This window comes from Fundulus heteroclitus, chromosome 13 (genome assembly GCF_011125445.2).
Source record: "Fundulus heteroclitus isolate FHET01 chromosome 13, MU-UCD_Fhet_4.1, whole genome shotgun sequence".
NCBI classification, from domain to species: domain Eukaryota; kingdom Metazoa; phylum Chordata; class Actinopteri; order Cyprinodontiformes; family Fundulidae; genus Fundulus; species Fundulus heteroclitus.
The window spans coordinates 20997779-21015832 of NC_046373.1; the positions used below are offsets into that span (position 1 = coordinate 20997779).

General features: G+C 38.1%; 2 protein-coding genes and 1 non-coding gene across 3 annotated transcripts; all 3 read left to right on the top strand.

Annotated features, from left to right (window-relative positions):
- Nucleotides 1–1238: 1238 nt before the first annotated feature.
- On the top strand, nucleotides 1239–6158 carry LOC110369004 (LIM domain-containing protein 1-like). Its single transcript, XM_021320414.2, has 7 exons — nucleotides 1239–1410; nucleotides 1518–1619; nucleotides 5329–5396; nucleotides 5482–5544; nucleotides 5628–5758; nucleotides 5866–5917; nucleotides 6005–6158. The coding sequence occupies exons 1-7, from the start codon at nucleotides 1377–1379 to the stop codon at nucleotides 6086–6088; spliced, it is 534 nt and encodes a 177-aa protein (XP_021176089.2). The 5' UTR covers nucleotides 1239–1376; the 3' UTR covers nucleotides 6089–6158.
- Nucleotides 6159–9542: 3384 nt separating this feature from the next.
- nrm (nurim) lies at nucleotides 9543–14966 on the top strand. Its single transcript, XM_012870377.3, has 4 exons — nucleotides 9543–9746; nucleotides 11990–12183; nucleotides 12975–13151; nucleotides 13945–14966. Exons 1-4 carry the CDS (start codon nucleotides 9596–9598, stop codon nucleotides 14257–14259), a joined length of 837 nt encoding a protein of 278 aa, XP_012725831.2. The 5' UTR covers nucleotides 9543–9595; the 3' UTR covers nucleotides 14260–14966.
- On the top strand, nucleotides 9942–10014 carry trnak-cuu. Its single transcript has one exon. It is a non-coding gene; the product is annotated as a tRNA-Lys (tRNA).
- Nucleotides 14967–18054: the final 3088 nt, after the last annotated feature.

Here is an 18054-nt window from a genome sequence, read left to right on the forward strand (position 1 = left end):
CTCCCTACAACGCCTGCGCATGCTCCTGATGAGGTGGTGGATGATCACCTCTTCTCCCAGACCTGGACTAACACATCCGCCAACTCCTGGACAGCCTGTGGTGCAACGTGTTGTTTGTGGATGGAGTGAGACATGGTGTCCCAGATGTTCTCCATTGGATTCAGGTCTGGAGAACAGGCGGACCGGTCCATAGCGTCAATGCCTTAGTCTTACAGGAACTGCTGACACACTCCAGCCACATGAGGTCTAGCATTGTGTTGCATTAGGATGAACCCAGGGCCAACCACACCAGCATATGGTCACATGACAGGTCTGAGGATCTCATCTCTGTACCTAATGGCAGTCAGACTACCTCTGGCGGGCTCATGGAGGGCTGTGCGACCCCCCAAAGAAATGCCACCCCACACCTTCTTTTAAGGAACAATTGAAGAGATTTCTATATAAAAAAGGTTTTAACTTGGATGTACATGGATTAATTTTGTTTTTCTTGTGAAGCACTTTGTGATTTTATTGTGTGCACAAGGTGCTATACAAATACAATTTACTCACTTAATTTTACTTACTGAGGATAAAAAAGTATAAGGTGTCAAAACATTCTGTATTTGATTTTTTTTTTTTTGCATTTGTTTAAGTCATACTCTTTTGTTGAAGAAAATAAACAACTGTAACTGTGACTTTTCCCCCATAATGAACTTTGTTACTTTAATACAAGTGTTTTTTTATCAGTCAAAAACAGGCTTGGGCGCGCTTGTGGCACAGCAGGTAGCGTGACCTATGTACGGAGGCCTTAGTCCTCGATGCGGTTGACCCAGGTTCGAATCTGACCCGTGGTCCTTTGCCGAATGTCTCTCCCCCTTTTCCACCCCCCTTCCTGTCAGCCTACTATAATGAAAAGCAAGCCACTAGAGCCCAAAAAAAAAAAAAACAGGCTTGACTGAGAATCTATCAAGTAATTTAAATTTGGACAACAGTTATGAAACAGTGCTGTGTAAGGTGATAATAACTGACCACTCCAGATTAAATATTCATAAATACAACCTGATTAATAGTAGTGATGATACATTTTAACATGTATTAATAAAATACGTTTTCTGGCTTTGAGGAATTGTTTTTCAAAGACCCACCGCTGCCATTTGGAGTGAAGATCCCCAGCAGTATATAAACCATGTTCTCACTGCATACCAGTTGGCCCTGTCCGTTTTTAAGCGCAAAGCAGCCACCGTCGAGGAGTCAGAGCGTCTGCAGACTGGTTGCCCTCTAAGAAGCAACAGCAGTAAACCCAGAGGTCAGCTCTCCTTTCAGCTGTCTGTAAATTTAGACTCTCTGAGCTCTTGTCAGAGTGGGAACCAGACAACTGGGGACAAACCGGAGGAGACATGGAGCCCAGACACAGTCCCGGCCGTTGCTTTGGTAAGGATGGACGTGGCTGCCTGTTAGCACTTTTTTAGAGGCCTTAACTGTATTGTTCTGTATGTTGTTATTTATCTTAACTTTGGTTGTATATCATGTGCATTTAGGAAGCTGTGCTAGATGCGGTGAAGCAGTGTACGCCGTTGGAGGAGCCTGCAAGGCGATGGGACAGTTATTCCACAACAAATGCTTCACCTGCAGCACTTGTAGTGAGTGTCTTGGTTTACAAATGTTATGGTAACTATGAGTAGCCTTAACTAAGGAAGAGTCAATAGAACACATGAAAAACATAATATTGTTCCAAAAATGCCTAATTTCCTTATATTTCCCTTCTAAGCATCAAGGCTTTATGTTATTCTGTCCTTTAAAGTGTTTTTTACTGGGCAGATTTTTCAGCTAGCCCTCATACCAGATCACAGTGGTGCTAAAAAACAGGGATAGTGGACAAGAAAGGGATAAAAAGGAGTTTCAGGACAAACAAAACACTCTGCAGCAGATGTGCAGTATCTGTGTCTTTAAGAAACAAGAAAGTGTCATGTTCTGAGAAGTTGTGTCAGGTCCTAGAAGTAAACAGGAGTCCAGAGATATCATGATACTAACAAATTTATTGCAAAAAAATAAAGAAATTACAAGGAGAAAGGAACAGAGAATATGACAGGGGTTGCTTAACACAGGATCTGACAAATGGAGAAAATGACCGGGCAGCTTATATTGAGAGGATGAAACAAGAGAAAAAGCAGGAGCTCAGGTGAAAGCAATAAACTGAGTGACAGGTGAGAGCAATGAAGGCAGGGGAGCTGAGGGAAAGTAAGAAAATAATGACAGGGCAGAAAAAAGGAACACAGGAAGAAATCTAATGGACAATAATACTAAAAATTATACAAAAAAGAACTAACAGAAAACCCTTAACTAAACCCACAAGGTAAAAATAAACAAACAACCAACTTGGATCATGGCAGAAAGAAACGGAGAAAAAGTACAGAGAGGTGGTTTAGGTGATCGGCGTCATACAAAAATTTCAGCTAACAGATCTCTGGTAATCCCCTTATTGGAGACTTTTTAAAGATGTACCTTGGGAACCAATTGTAAAACTCTAAGAATGTGCTTCTGCCAAAGATTGAAATAAAATAAAACTGAAAAATGTAAATGGTCGTCTGAGTTTTAGCTGTAGTCACAAATATTAGGGCACCGGGTGAAAGCTTGTGTGTTTTCTAACATATTTGGACACAGGGAAGTTTAGTGTCCGTTTTAATACCAAGAGATTAAAGGTGTTTAACATTTAACATTTAAACTAAGCAAAGCTGTTGCAATGCTTTCTGTAAAATATACTTTAAAGTTTCCAATTAAAATGGACCAAGTCACACAAAGAAGTGTCATGTCAGGAGCATGTGATAAGGAAGGAGGTTTGCCCTGTTAAACTGCAGACATTTTGGCTGGTCTGCTCCTGAATGTTGTGGCAAGAGTGAACGTATTTCTGCTCTACGGCAAATACTCCACAAGTCAAGGACATTCAAAGGAACTGCCAACATGCTCAGGTTTGGCCATATAAGCAAGTTTACCCTGCAAGCAAGATGCCAGAAGAAGCGTCCAAACCAGGATCCACAGTGGGCTTCTAGTGCTACTGATATGCAATTGCATAAGGAGGTGACACAAGTTTAACTTTGATGGGAAATGTGAAAGAAAGGCACATTTAATCCCTATGAAAAACATGAATGCCAAGCTGAGGTTCAATAGAGAGAACTTGAACTAATATTCTTGGAATAGATGAGTTTAAAATATTTTTTGGACAGCCAGAAGGAGGACATGTTTGGTGTAAACCAAATACAGCAGTCCAGGAAAAGAACTTCACGCTAACTTTGAAGCTAGAAGTGCTATGGTTTGGGGTTGCTTGGCTGCAGTAGGACTGGTCAGTTCACCATAATTTTATCCACCAGGACTTCTACCTTGGCGTGAGCAGTGGAGCTACAATGAATGGCTAACACTGAAGCTAACCATTAAGCTAACCGGATACATAAACACTAGAAGTGCGCATGCACAGCTAGCAAACGGAAACTACTGTAACAAGGAACGCATGAGAATGATTGGCATGTGGGACAACCAATAGATAAGGCGATATCCCAGGAACTTGAGGGACAGAGGGGGTGAGAGCAGGAACAAAACTCTGACAAATCCCTGCCCTTCAGTGTGAAGTGGAGAGATTAAGGCTACGTTCACACTGCAGCCTGAAGTGACCCAATTCCGATTTTTCTGCCCATATGCGACCTGGATCTGATCTTTTTATGACAGTCTGAACGACACAGATCGGATTTTTTCAAATGCGACCCAGGTCGCTTGGATATGTGGTCCTGAATCCGATACGTATCTGATCTTTTCAAATGCGACCTGTGTCTGTACGGCCACGTCACATTTATCCGACCTGTACGTCACCGATACTCGACAAACGTCACTATTCTGCGTCCTGCTATGCAGAAGCGGAAAGAAAGACGACACCCATAACGGACTACAATGATGAGGGCAGTCAATGGAGGGAAAGCTCCGGTTAGAAAATAAATTAATGACCGCAAAATGCGCGCCAGCATTATATCCAAGTTTACTTCCGCAAACATTGAAGACGCTTGCTACGTGTGATGTCATTGCGTCCTCGAGTGCGCATGTGGGATACTTAGATTGAACACATTCAGTTCACAAAGGAGATCAAGTCGCATATATTTGGAAATGTGAAAGACCACGCAAAAAAAATACGATTTCACAAAAAAAATCGGAATTGAGCATTAAGACCTGCAGTGTGAACGTAGCCTAATTTGAGTTTTTACAGGCCTGCAGCTCTCACATAGATCGATTTCTTAACCTCCTTTTTCTGAATATATAATGTATTGACTACTTTCGGGATGGAAGGATGAGTGAAGGAAACTTTCCCCAGAAAGATGTCAGAGACATCTGGGGGAAGGCCACCTGTATTTCACTGAAGTTCAACCAGAGGGCGTAACACCAGCTACTACAGTGTAGGGTGTCATAGCATTGTCCTGGGCACGTTTTTATTTATTAATTTTGATTGTTAAAACATTGTGTGCTTGCATTGTGTACAGTGGAGAGGAAAACACAATCCCAGTTGATCGGACATACAATTAGGCTAAATAAAATTCATTTGGTTTCACCTGGAAGAGCTTGTTCTTTTATTAACCCTGTGCCGCCCCCTGACAAAATAGCGCCCTGGGTGTATGTCGCCCCTGTCAAAAACTTCTATAATTCCCTAAATTATAGAAATCCCGAAGAACTACAGATCAAGATTACAAGATAGTCTGGCCTGGAAGAAAAATATAAAGACATGAGGGATGACTTAATTTATTTATACAGTATTGTATATGTTTTAAACTCCAGCACTAAATTGTCTGTAAACATAGTGTTATGTGTAAACACTTCATGGAAGTTCACATTTCTGGAGCCCAACTGTGATAAACTTGTGTGTGTAATGAGATGAAGATTACAAACAGTCCCCTGAACCTGGAGGAATGTAATGCTCAGAATAGGTCTAGATAAACAAACTATAAATGGACTACATGCAGAGACACATTTTTAGTTTTAATGACCATGGTTTCTTACCAAAAGCACATCACTGGGAAATGAAGTAGATGAAGCTATTAGGCTGGTGTTCGCTGGTTGCTAAAATGTGTTATTGTTAGGTTTATTGTTATGAAGTTTTCAGTGATAATGTATATTATGAGAAATGTTATGTTGTTTATCTTTATTGTATATTTTAATTAAGATGTCTTCATTGAAAGCAAAGTGGAACCGAGGTCACATTCCTTGCATGAAGGAATGTGACCTGAAGGAATGTGTGAATTTAATCACTTGGTGATTAAAACTGATTCTGACTAACTTGCTGCATATTAACCTATTTTATTATATTATTCATGTCAGACAAACAGCTCAAAGGACAGCCATTTTTCACAGTGTCGGGTCACATCTACTGTGAAGATGATTTTTTGGTAAGTATCAGTTTGGTTGTTGCTTTTACTGTATTGCGTAGTTGTGCGTTTTATCCAGATTTTAATGTTTTTTTTTTTATTGCAGTTCGCTGGAGTTCATCCGTCTGAAGAAGTGTGTCACAGCTGTGGGAGTCCAATCCCAGATTTGGCAAGCATTTCATTATTTACTTCGCATGAGTGCATCTCTTTGAACTTCGAATCTGAGCAAAAGAACAAACTCTACTCAATCAGGTACTGCAGGCTCGGGGAAAATCGTACCACCCAACCTGTTTTCGCTGTGTGGTCTGCCGCCAGGAGCTGCAGGGTCAGCCCTTCGCTGTGGACTCAGACTGCAGGGTTTACTGTGTCACCGACTATCACAGGTGAAATTACCACAACAATAGGCCGGGCCTTCAGGCTGTCATGAGAAAGGCAAAAACCCCTGAACAAAGTGATTTTCAGTTTCACTGAGACTTTCTCATGGTTTCAGGGTCCGGTCTCCCCTTTGTGGCGCCTGCATGATGCCGATACTACCGACAGAGGTGAGCTCCGGCTTCATTTAACAACCTGAATTCAAACTTTGACACTTTTTTCACCCTTTAATTATTTCCCTTTCCCAACTGTTTCAGGGATCTGCAGAGTCAATTCGAGTGGCATCATGTAACAAGTATTATCATGTCGAGTGTTACAGTGGAGAGGTTGACCTTATTTAAAGCAGATAGGTTTATCACTGTGACATTTTACACAATGTGCTATGCAAATAAATCTTTAGTTTCCTCATTTTCCAGCTGTCCTTATCATTGATTCCTGACTGGAAACAGAAGGACAAACTTAAACTCATACCTTTTGATGACTCCATTAACACAAATAGAACTTATCCATAGCCATATCAGCGAACTACCCCCCCTTAATGAGGGACGGAGGGCTCGAGACGGTCTGGAGACCAATTATTCCTGGTCTTGGGCTTGATCTTCTATTATTGTGTTTTAAAAAGAATTGAGTTGAAGCCAGTTCAACACTATATTGTTTGTCAAACATAAAAATATCCACCCCTGCATTTTGAGTTTTCATCCTAGGAATCTCATTTATATCACAATACGTCTAAATGAAGCCAATTTATCTTGCTTTTATACCAAAATCACTTACCTGTAATATTACTAATAACTTGTTCCATTGTCATGATGTAAAAATTTCAGACCTTGCTTTGTATTTTAATTAAAACTTCTGGAAACTTAAAACGTTTTGATTATTCTTCAGATATTTTAATAACTCTCCAAAAAATCTTTTATTATTCATAGGGCTGGGCAAGTTAACGCGTTAATTTCGCGTTAATTCATTAGACTATTAACGGCGATATTTATTTTATCGCGCATTAACGCATGTTGCTCACATGCTTTCAGTCAGTGTCAGTCAGCAGGCGCGCTCTCCCGCTCCCCCTCCCCTCTCGTACATGGCTCAGCGGCGCCAGCCAATCAGCACACAGGCTCAGCCTGGCCCGCCCACTCAGCTCTTACACAAACTTAACAAACAAACAGCTGAAAGAGACCACAGCAGCGAAAAAACATGAACAGGGGAAGTAGCACCGTTTGGCTTTATTTTAATACCGTAAATGAAATCAAGCTGTATGTTTTGTAAAAAGCCGGTTCATTTCAGTGGAAACACAACAAATTTATCTAAGCACGTGAAAAAACATGAAAACGTCGAGCCCCAGAAACGGAGAGAGGAGACGAAACTTCTCTCACTGCCCCGACAGACGTCTCTGACTGAGGCGTTTCAGTCCTCCAGGGAACATCCAGGTAGATCAGTGGATGGATGGATGCATGGATGGATGTTACTGGAGCCCACACATAACATGTAATTAAGACCTTGAAAGAACCCAGTACATATATTAAAAAGTGTTATTTAAGATAAGATAACATTAGCTATCTTATTTTTATCCCACGACGGGGAAATTTATAGGATTAAAGCAACAGGCAGGTGCACACAACAGACAAAATTACATAAGGATTGAAATATATAAGAGGTGGATTAGCGAAAAAACACTGAACATAACATTATTATTATTATTATTATTATTATTATTATTATTATTATTTAATTGTAATAATAAAATAAAAACCACAAAACCCAAAAGGTCAACAGTTTCATGATACATCAAGCTTAGGGACTGGCTAATATACAGCAGGTCAAAAAAGGCCATATTTTGGCTGCAGTGCTTGCTGTTCTCTTATGAGGAAAAGATCAGCTAGTGCACTAAATTCAATAGATGGGTTGAAAATATCCAGTATAAAATAAGTGCTACAAATGTTACAACACTTTTGTTCATATGGCAGCAGAACATTAAAATAAAAGTGCTCTTTACACTACTTTTGAATTCATTCTTGGAGTTTGTAAATACAATGCGATTAATCGCGATTAATCGCGATTAATCAGGGCGATTAATCGCGATTAAATATTTTAATCGTTGCCCAGGCCTAATTATTCATCATACAACTACTGTGCAACAGTGGCTGAATTTAGTAACTTACAAGTTGTTGATTATGATGATTTTTAGTTTAACACCAAGAAGTTATTTTGGTTGAGTAATCATACGTTTTTTAAACATTTCTGGATTTCGTGGTGTCCATTTTTAATATTTATTTATTTTATTTTTCATTTATTTATCTATTTTTAAATACAATACAAAGTGTCCCAAATTGTTACCGTAATTCTAAAGATTCAGCCTCAGCCTTAGTCTTGAAAGCAGAGGTTAGACCTTTGCAGGTAAGTTAACAACCACTTAGCCTTCATTTGAAACTTATTTGTTTTACATTTTTGTGAATAGCACCTTTAAAACTATTCTAATTTGTTTTTAAAAACAGCAGTGCACATTATTTATCATAGGAGTTTCGTTCTAACATGTAAAACTATCTGATTTAGCCACAATGACTAATGTCAGTTACTAAACCTTTATTTATACAAGTAGTCCCACCGAAACACAAGTTCCTGATTACAAGAAAGACCTGTATTTCCGTCTGCAGTAACTGCTAGGTTTATTAAGTGAAACAAGATTAAAAAAATTAAAGTCACATTATTTGTTAAGACCCCCAAATCTGCATATAATTAAATTTACATTTACATCTTTTCTTTTGTTCTTTTGAAATTTAACTCAACTTTATTATGTTGTTGTTGTTTTTTTGTCTCTGCAAGACTGCTACTGTAATAAAAGATTTGTTTATTTTATGGATCTCTTCACTTCTTTTCCAGGGATACTATGTGATCTTAGTTGTATTTTGATAAGCCCCCAAAGATTCTTATGTCTTCTTTTTAGAATATAGTCATATTATAAATGAGAATAATATTGAAAAATTAATTTATTTCAGAAACTCAATTCACTAATAGAAACACGTTATATAGATTAACACAGACTGACGATGTTTTAAAGACCATTATGATTATTTTTCCTACCTCCAGCTAATAAAAACACAGCATATAAGATTAGAATATTGCATTAGACCAATAAAAAAGCAACATTTTCATGCAGAAATGGGGGCTTAATGAAAAGTATGTTCAAAAGTGACATAAAAGTTGTTGGGGTTTTTTTACAAGGTACTTTTAATCTGAAAAACAAGCCTCTTAGAAATGCATATTCTAACTGATTGAATATGACTGTATTACAGTCTTTAGCACTTGATTTCCTAGCTAAAAGTTGTATAAAAATAAATTATGTGGCAATGTTAAGTGAGGAGAAAAAGTTGTGAACACCTTAAAAGTTTATATGTGCACTCTGCAAACCTACTGTTGACATTGTCCATGTAAATTACTAACCCCGAAAAGTGTGTGAACAAATAAAATAAAATAAAAAGTACATTTACAGCCCTTTACAGAAGTCCACACATCAAAGTTTTAGTTGTTGTTTTTTTCTCTGGTCTGAATTTATAATAATACTTATATTTTTTTAGGTCTAACTTTTGGATACCTTTTATGCCGAAGGCTTAATAGAGCAAAAATTAATTTGTAATAGCTGCTACTGTCCATTATCAATAATATGTTATTTTCTTTTCAACACCCCTGGTAAAGTTTACACCGTTTTGTTCTGAAATTAAAACAAATTTGACATGTGGGTTAAAAATACTCCGGGCTCATGCTTGCAACAGCGCCATCGCGTGGTAATAATCCGCACTGACAACAAGTTTTCTCCCGGAACTGTGAACATGAAATGAAGAGCAGCGCTGATTGAAATGGCGTCAGTCACAGCCCGTAACTGGGCTCTCTGCACGGCCTCTCTGTTAAACCTGCTGTTTGTCTTCATTTCCGGCGCGGACTTCATTCGGTTCGTGTCGTTTCGACCCATCTATCATAACATCACAGGGGAGACGACGCTTTGTCAAGGTAAACGCTTGTATAAGTAAGCTGACAGCCGGAAAGTGCTGTCTCCTGTTTTTATGGGTGTATATGTACAGTCGTGATGGATATTCGGGTGTTTTTAGACTATACCAAAGCAACAAACTATATAAAATTGTAAAAAACCGATACATAGCGCCGGTATTCAACCTTAGTTGGGACAGCCTTTCTGGCGCTATCAGTGCCCGGCTAGCTCAGTCGGTAGAGCATGAGACTCTTAATCTCAGGGTCGTGGGTTCGAGCCCCACGTTGGGCGACAATGTTTTTCATTTTTATTTTTATTTTTAATTATAATTCTGTAGCAGCTTCCGGTGGGGGTGTTTTGATAGTCTCAGAACTCACTAGTCATTTTCGTACCAACAACATATTTTAAACGATGTAATTTTCACCTTTTTTTTTCTTTTCTCAACTCATCACCTTTAAGAGCTGTGTTTGAATCCCATCCAGGTCCTTGCTCCAGGAAAAGCAAAACACATACTAAAACACAGAAACATATTTATTAAAAGAATTATGTTTATGCCTAACCTTTTCCGTTTGTATGAAAATGAAGTGTTTACATTTTTGAATGGTATTGCTGCTATACTGTTTAGTAAAACTGAATTGTAAAATTAAAGATTTAGACTTTAGAGAGACTTAGACTTTAGACAGCTTTATTTGTCATTTTGTATGCACAAGGTGTGTACAGAACAAAATTTCGTTTGCATACAGCTTGAAAAATCACAGTAAATTGCACTAATTTTCAGGATAAAGATGCAGCAGCGGTTTATGTAAACAATTGAAATGTAAGCAATGTAAAACAATGTAAACAATGCAGGGGAAATAGACAGTGTGCTATTCACGGTATCCAGATGCAGCAGCGATTTATGTAAACAATTGAAATGTAAACAATGTAACCCTACATTTACAAGAAATGTAGGGTTAAATCAGGGTTCCCACATATTCTAAAAGTGTTTTTGTTTGGGGTTTTTTTTCTTGGTTTTCTGCCACTTTATTGCAAGCAGAATGATGCTCCTCCTTTTTTTTTTCTAGTAAGTAAAAATGAGTACCCCAGACTATCACACTTTTACCACTATTCTGAAATTTAGTGTTAGTTTCACACAGTAATGCGTCTCAAAACGTTTTCCCAAAAGTCTTTGTGGCGTCTTCCAAGATTTTTCCAAGATCCGGGTTTGTAGCTTAATTTTTATCAGCTTTTATTTTTTGCATTGGAACTCTCCCACTGATGCCATTTTTGCCCAGACTGTTTGTTAGTGTTGAGGCAAGTCAGGCCTGCAGTGACTTAAATGTTGTTCTGGGTTCTCTGTGACCTCCTGGATGAGTTGTCGCTGAGCTCTTCCAGTAATTTTGGTAGGCAGAACGCTTCTGGTTTTACCACTGATCCGTGTTTTTTTTTCCCCCTTCTGCACATAAAGGCTCTTATTATGGTTTGCTGGAACCCTGAATGCCTTTGTCTGACATTAAGATTTCTGTGATGAGCTGAAACATGAAGAGAATCAAGGGAGTAAAGAATGTTTTATTGTTACCATGGGGAAATTTCCCGGTACACCGGCTTACGATGTACACGGATACCTGACACACAGACACAACAGACTTTGTTTTTACATTTTTTGTGATTTAAAAAAAAAAAAAAAAAAAGAAGCAAAAACAGAACAACTCTGGGAGGGGCAAAATCCATTTTCACAGTATTGTAATTAGAATTGGGAAGTATGGACAACTATATATCTAAATATTTATTTTTCTATTGAACAGATTTGATATTTATCATGAAACAGTTTCAATTTTACAATCCAGTTTCTCAGATAGCATTTGTTTCTAAACAAACTTAAAGAACTAATTATTGATAACTGAGACTAAACACACAGGTCCCTAGCATTATGGAACATTATTAAACAAGTAAAATAATTACACTTCCTCAACTAGTTATCTGTCAATGCACAAAACCCATTTGCATTAATGTTAAAAGTATTTTATCCAAATAAAGTTTGCACTTGCCATCTCTTTTTCCTCTTGTAAGATTCTTTGCATAATAATAATAATCATACTGGCTGATAGGCCACTTGTATTGTCTGTTGTTTTGAATATTATGATTCATTCTTGTGATTTTCTGTTCCTCGATTAAATATTGGAGTTGTTGTATTGTCGCTAACCGTCAGTTCAATCAGATTTAAAATAGTGATTTTTTTTTTTATAATGGCCGTCTCTTGACTTCTTGCTCTTTTGTACCTACTAAGACTCCATCCCGTGGTCTGTGGCCTTAAAGGACAGTTCTGTGCTGTGGTCTCTCGTTGTGGATCTGTGCTTGTTGGCGCTCTTCACTGTGCAACACAGCCTGCTGGCCTGGTCCCCGGTCAAACAGGCCCTGCAGTCGGTGCTGGGAGCCCTGAACAGGACTGCGTACTGCTTCACTACTGCACTCGCCCTTCAGGTACAGCCACATTCCCCCAAGTTGGTAAAACCTAATCCATTTTCCCCAGAAAACCACAGGTCATGTGACGCAGTCATGGATGACTCATAACCATAACAACAATCTTTTTTAAAAGCAGATAAAAATGTTCCTGTTATTTCATTAATATCTAAAAACTAGTTGACTCCCAGCTTTTGTTGGGTTATTCATGTATGAATGGGCATATATCAGATGAGACAAATCATGTTTGTAGCGATGCAAAGATTTAAGAAAAATATGTATTTTTTTAATAATATTTGTAATCTTTTAAATAAAAGCATGTAATTTGCTGTTATTGTTTCAGATGACTTAAAATTGTGATGCTTGATTTTAAGGCCCCTCTCTTAGTGTTGTTTTCATATATTTTTTATTTAAGCTGTTCTCCTGATTGGCCTTTCTTGGCGCTTATTTACCTTTTTTGTAAATATTTGTCTCTTTTGGTGTTTTATTTTTCTTTCTCTTTTTGCTCCTTTTGATCATTTTTATTCTCTGTACAGTTATTTGATATTTTCATATCTCTTTTTGTGAGTCTTTGTCATATTTGGAAACAGAACGACTTGCCCTTTTGTCAGCTTTTCATATGTTTACTTTCTAACCAATTTAAGTAATTTAACTGTAACTAAGCAATTACAGCAATTACAGTTTGTCTTGTCTTTTTCTAAACTGTTTGGGGGGGGGATTTATTCAAGCTCCTTTTAAATCCAGTAATCCTTTGGCGGTCAAATTTATATTTTTTCATGCTTCCGTTGTTATTTTTTTTTTATCCATATCAGCTCCTGACGAGTTACTGGCAGCCAGTGACTGGCGCCCCCTGCCTGTGGTCAGTGCGCCATGCACCCTGGAGTATCTGGTTCCCTCTCCTCTGCTTTGCGCTGCACTTCCTCTGTTGGGCCATCATCTGCAGCATCCTCATGATTTTTGATTACCCAGAACTACTGGGTATCAAACAGGTAGGAAAATTAAGCGGGAATATATTTTTGTTTTTAATTATGAGGAAATCTAAGATTCTTTAACTAAGCTGAAATCAGAAATACAAGAATTGATGAAAAGAAAAAGGGTCCCACACATTTTTGAGACTTTGCAGTGTTAAAGCCTTTTTTAACCCAATTGTTAACTGCATTCATTTCATTTTGAGCTCTTCATAATCATAAAACAAAACAAAATTTGGTGTTTAATGTTGTTTTTCCATTATTAGAATAGTTAAGGTGTTTGTTTTTATTGATTTTAAGTTTGGATGGGGAAGTTTAGCATAGTTTGGAAAAGAATTATGAACTACATCTTGGACAAAAACCCAGCAACTCAACATTTTCACTGAGGTCTCCAGATTGTTACCACTTTAGATCCACAGTGTCAATATTTCTAGCTTCAAAGTATGTGATCAAATAGCCCTGCTTAAAATATTAACTTTGGCCTCAGACCAGACAAGCCTGGAAAGAAATGTTAAAACGGTTCTGAGAATAAGTTCTAGGGAATTTATTTTTCATAACCCTTCCCATGCAGAAATGACTTTTAAAATTAAATTCTGTCTGCAAAATAAAAAAAAGAGAACCCTAAGAAAAACCACACCAGCAATAAACAAAAGCACAAACAACAAAGACAGAAATGGTTTTGTTAACTTTCTTCACCTGGAAATATAAAAAAAATCAAATGAAACTCGAGACCAGTTGTTCAGAAATAAATGTTCTAAATTTGATCTTTTAAAACAAATTACAACACTAACAATCCTTGCCTTCCTCCTCTTAGGTGTATTATGAGTGCCTCGGTTTGGGGGACCCTTTTTCTCAGAAGCCACTGCCCGCTCAGCGCCTCCTGTCCCACCTCCGCCACCCCGTGTTCCTGGAGCTGGTCGTCATCCTGTGGTTGCTGCCGGCCTTATCCCTGGACAGACTCCTGCTGGCCGGGACGCTGTCTGCCTATGTGGCCCTGGCACACTCCCTGGACAAACAGGATTTAGCCTACCTCTGTGCTCAGCTTAAAGGCAAGGTGTGGTTCTTATCCGAGCCGCGGCGAGGCAGTGTCGAGCAGAACGGCAGCAACCACAAGGAGAAGGTGGGATAATGTGGCTTTGCCCCTGTGATCCGAAGCTAACTTTATATTTACATGTTTCAAAGCTGGATGTAACCACGGCTGTACTGGCATCTTTGTGTTTACAACATGTTATGTTTTTAAAACCATTGCATGAGTTATTCTTGAAAAATGGTGTCTTAATGAGACTTCACACTGGGACTATTTTCAGTTTATTACTATTAGATAAAGCAGGAAGAAAAAGTCTGGTTGCATCCCTGACACTACAATTATATTTTTATGTAAACTGGCTTAAAACGTCATCTCTGGATAATTCAGGCAAGTTAGTGTTACTTTATTTAACAGGGGGATGAGTGTTTCTCAAACATTTAGTCTACTTGCAGCTTCCAGTACGGTAATTGTTTAATTTAGACAGCCACATTCATAATATGCAGTATTTTGGACACCAGTTTGATTAGATATATTAACCTATGATGTTTTTTTTCTTCTAATCATAGCTGATTTTAGTTTTTTTTTAAAGAATTTTTGCTAATCTTTTATAGAAACCTTTATATTATAATGTCTTTATAAATAAGTTATGAAGGTAACAGAGTCAAAAGTGTCCACCAGATGGCAACTAACACTGTATTCAGGTAAAATTGCTAATGCATGTGAAATTCCTCAGGAAAAAAACATTGTGCTTATTTCAAATGTTGAACTAAATGGGTTTATTAAAGACGTGAATTTTATAAACACACAAACACTTGTCACGTGTTCATTTCAACTTGCTAGTTGACTCCTGCTGAAAACGATAGTAATGCGTCTTGGTTTTTTTTTTTCAACCATAGCCTGTTCCTGGCATGTTTTCAGTTGTGAAGAACCCAAATGCAGAGATTGAGGTGAAGTTCTTTACTAATGAAAATAAAATGAAAACTTACAGTTGCATGAGGAGAACAAGACATGGAGCACGGACAGAGGAGCAGACGGTAATGGCAAAATCAAAACAGAAGAAGGCAGCATCACAGAAGATGCCAGCAATGAACGATGACAACAATGGGCAGATATACTGAGGGGCAAGTGGAGAATGACATAGGAAGCAGGTTAATTACAAGATAATGTGAAGCAGGTGGGGCAGAAGAAGTGGAGGGAGACTGAGGAAAGGGAACTTAGATACAGACACTTCTAACCAAGGGGAAAGGATAAAAGATGGAACTGGGAAAATCCAAATACATAAAGAACAGAACACATGAATAAAGTCATAAACTAAATGTAAGAAATTTACTAATAAAGCAACACCTAGAGAACATAAACAACAGGGAAATTATGAAAACAGTGACATAAAAGAAATCCAAACACCTGTGGATCATGGCATCTCCTTCAATAATATTAATGGCAGGGATAAGTTAACAACATTAAGACAAGCAATGGCTGTATACCTACAGCATTCTCTACATGTATTGGCTTCCAAGTTAACAATTTGTACACAGATCTCTGATTTAAACAAAATTAATTTGTGCATCAAAAGATCCATCCAACCAATTATCTATTGTCTATACACACTTATCTATCGTGGCTATCTCCAGCAGTCGTTGGGTGAGAGGCGGGGTACACCCTGGACATGTCGCCAGTAGATCACATGGCTTCTGAAGACCTTCTTTGACTCTGTGGTGGCATCAGCCATCTTCTATGGTGTAGTCTGTTGGAGCAGCAGCCTATCCTGTCCTGGGATGCCCCCTGGACTTAGTGCAGGTGGTTGGTGACAAAAGCACTGTAAGAAAAGTAACATCACTGATGGACAATGTCTCTCACCCATGCATGGAGCAGTTGAAGAGCTGGAGAACTCTTTCAGTGACAGACTGTTGCATTCAGGATGCTATAAGGAGCGCTTCCACAGATTGTTCCTCCCACCTGCTGGTAGACTTTATAATCTCTGCTGCTCAGAGCTGACTTAATAACTGTTTACAAACATACTTATGGTCGCACGGGTCCTGACTTGATCATGAATCGTTTACACCCTCTCCCAGATACTAAGGTACACTTGCACACGCCTTAGCTACATCGAGATGCTGCTATACTATCATGCATATTGCATATTATCTCAAATTCTGTAAGTAGATTGTAGATTTTCCAATGTTTGACTTGAACATTTCATCTTTTTTAGCTGAGTATGTCGTATTATCAATAATAATATTTACTCTGATGTTTATGTTTACGTTTATTTGTTGCGTTTCTGATAAAGTCATTCTCTGTTGCCGTAGAACTAACTTTAGATTAGATTAGCTTGTGTTTTCATTGCTATTAATTGTGTGTAACTGAACAATTGTGTACCTGAATTTCCCTATTGTGGGACAATAAAGAAATGTCTTATCTTATTTCCACACGGAGACATGAGGGACAAACAACCAAGTCCATACACACTCACACCTAAGTTCAATTTGGAGAAACAAAATAACCTAAAAGTCATGTTTTTGGACTGTGGGAGGAGGTTGGAGTACCTGGAGAGAACCGATATTCTGTATATATATATCTATTTTGTTTTGTCTGCACCATCAACACCAAGTCAAATTCCTTGTAAGTGCAAATCTACTTGGCAATAAACTTGATTCTGATTCTGATTCTGACGCACGCACAGGGAGAACATGCAAACTCCATGCAGAAAGACGTCATGCGTTTAAGATCCAAAACATGCCATGGCCAAATTTACTTATCACGTTAAAAATGGTATGCCAAAGTGCTTTACAAGCCAGATAAAATATTAATTAATCAGGTGCCTCGGTAAAACAAAAAAACAAAAAAGACAAAATTGCCTTAGCTAAAGAAAGACACTATTTGCAATTTTATTTTGTCTACAACATTCTTTCAGTCTATTCTGTTGTTGTCTCTATAATCTGTTCAGCAACAGAAACAGGATATGGGTCACACTTTCTGGGAAAACGATGTGTTGCAGCGAGTTTGCTGTTGAGCAAAAGTTATTCAACATCTGTGTTCCAATTTTACAATGAAATCAAAATGAAAACCGACAATACGGTTAATAAAAGATTAATAATTTGAATTGTGCCTAATATTTTTAATTTTAAGACGATTTAATTTTTTGTCATTAAAAATTTACCCTGAAAAATGTATAAAGTCGCCAATTGCATCACCTGCCAAATCACACAAAATGATTGTTGGCCGCCGGGTACACTTTGGACAGCCCTGACATGCAACAATCAAACAATTTTCAAACAATAATGTTGTTAACATTATTTTATTTGAGGTTATTTTTATGTTTGCTTTCTTCCTCATGCTGTGGAATGCATTGCCTCCATCTTTGTGTTGTCTTGACTCTTCATTCTGGTAAGCAGTTGAAGACCCATTTGTTCAGATTTTAACTACGTAGTTTTATGCAATGATGTTGCATGCATGCTGTTTTATCTCTCTTTATATTTTTTTATATGTTTTTATTATGAGTTGTTATTATTGTTGTTTTATTGTTAAGCATTTTGTGAATTTTATTCTGTGAAAGTTGCTAAAATGTACTTACTTCTACTTGTGCTCTTCAATTTTAGCACGTTTAGGCACTACTGTGTTTATTGTTTTGCAACTTTTTGTAGAACTGTAACTGTGAATCTTTCTCGGGCACAGAAGAAATACCTGGACAGCGCCTGAAATAAAACAAGTAAATTAAAACAGGGTCCCAAATTAAATTTTGCTCATAGAGCCTCACACAGCTTTGGGCCGTCTCTGCCAGTGAAGCCGATCTTCCCGCAGCTTTGGCAAATCTGGTAGTCTGTTTTACAGCTCTCCCTCCTCCTCTTCCTCTTCCTCCTCCTCTTCTCCAATCGGCCCTCCAGGGCGGAAAGATGGGCA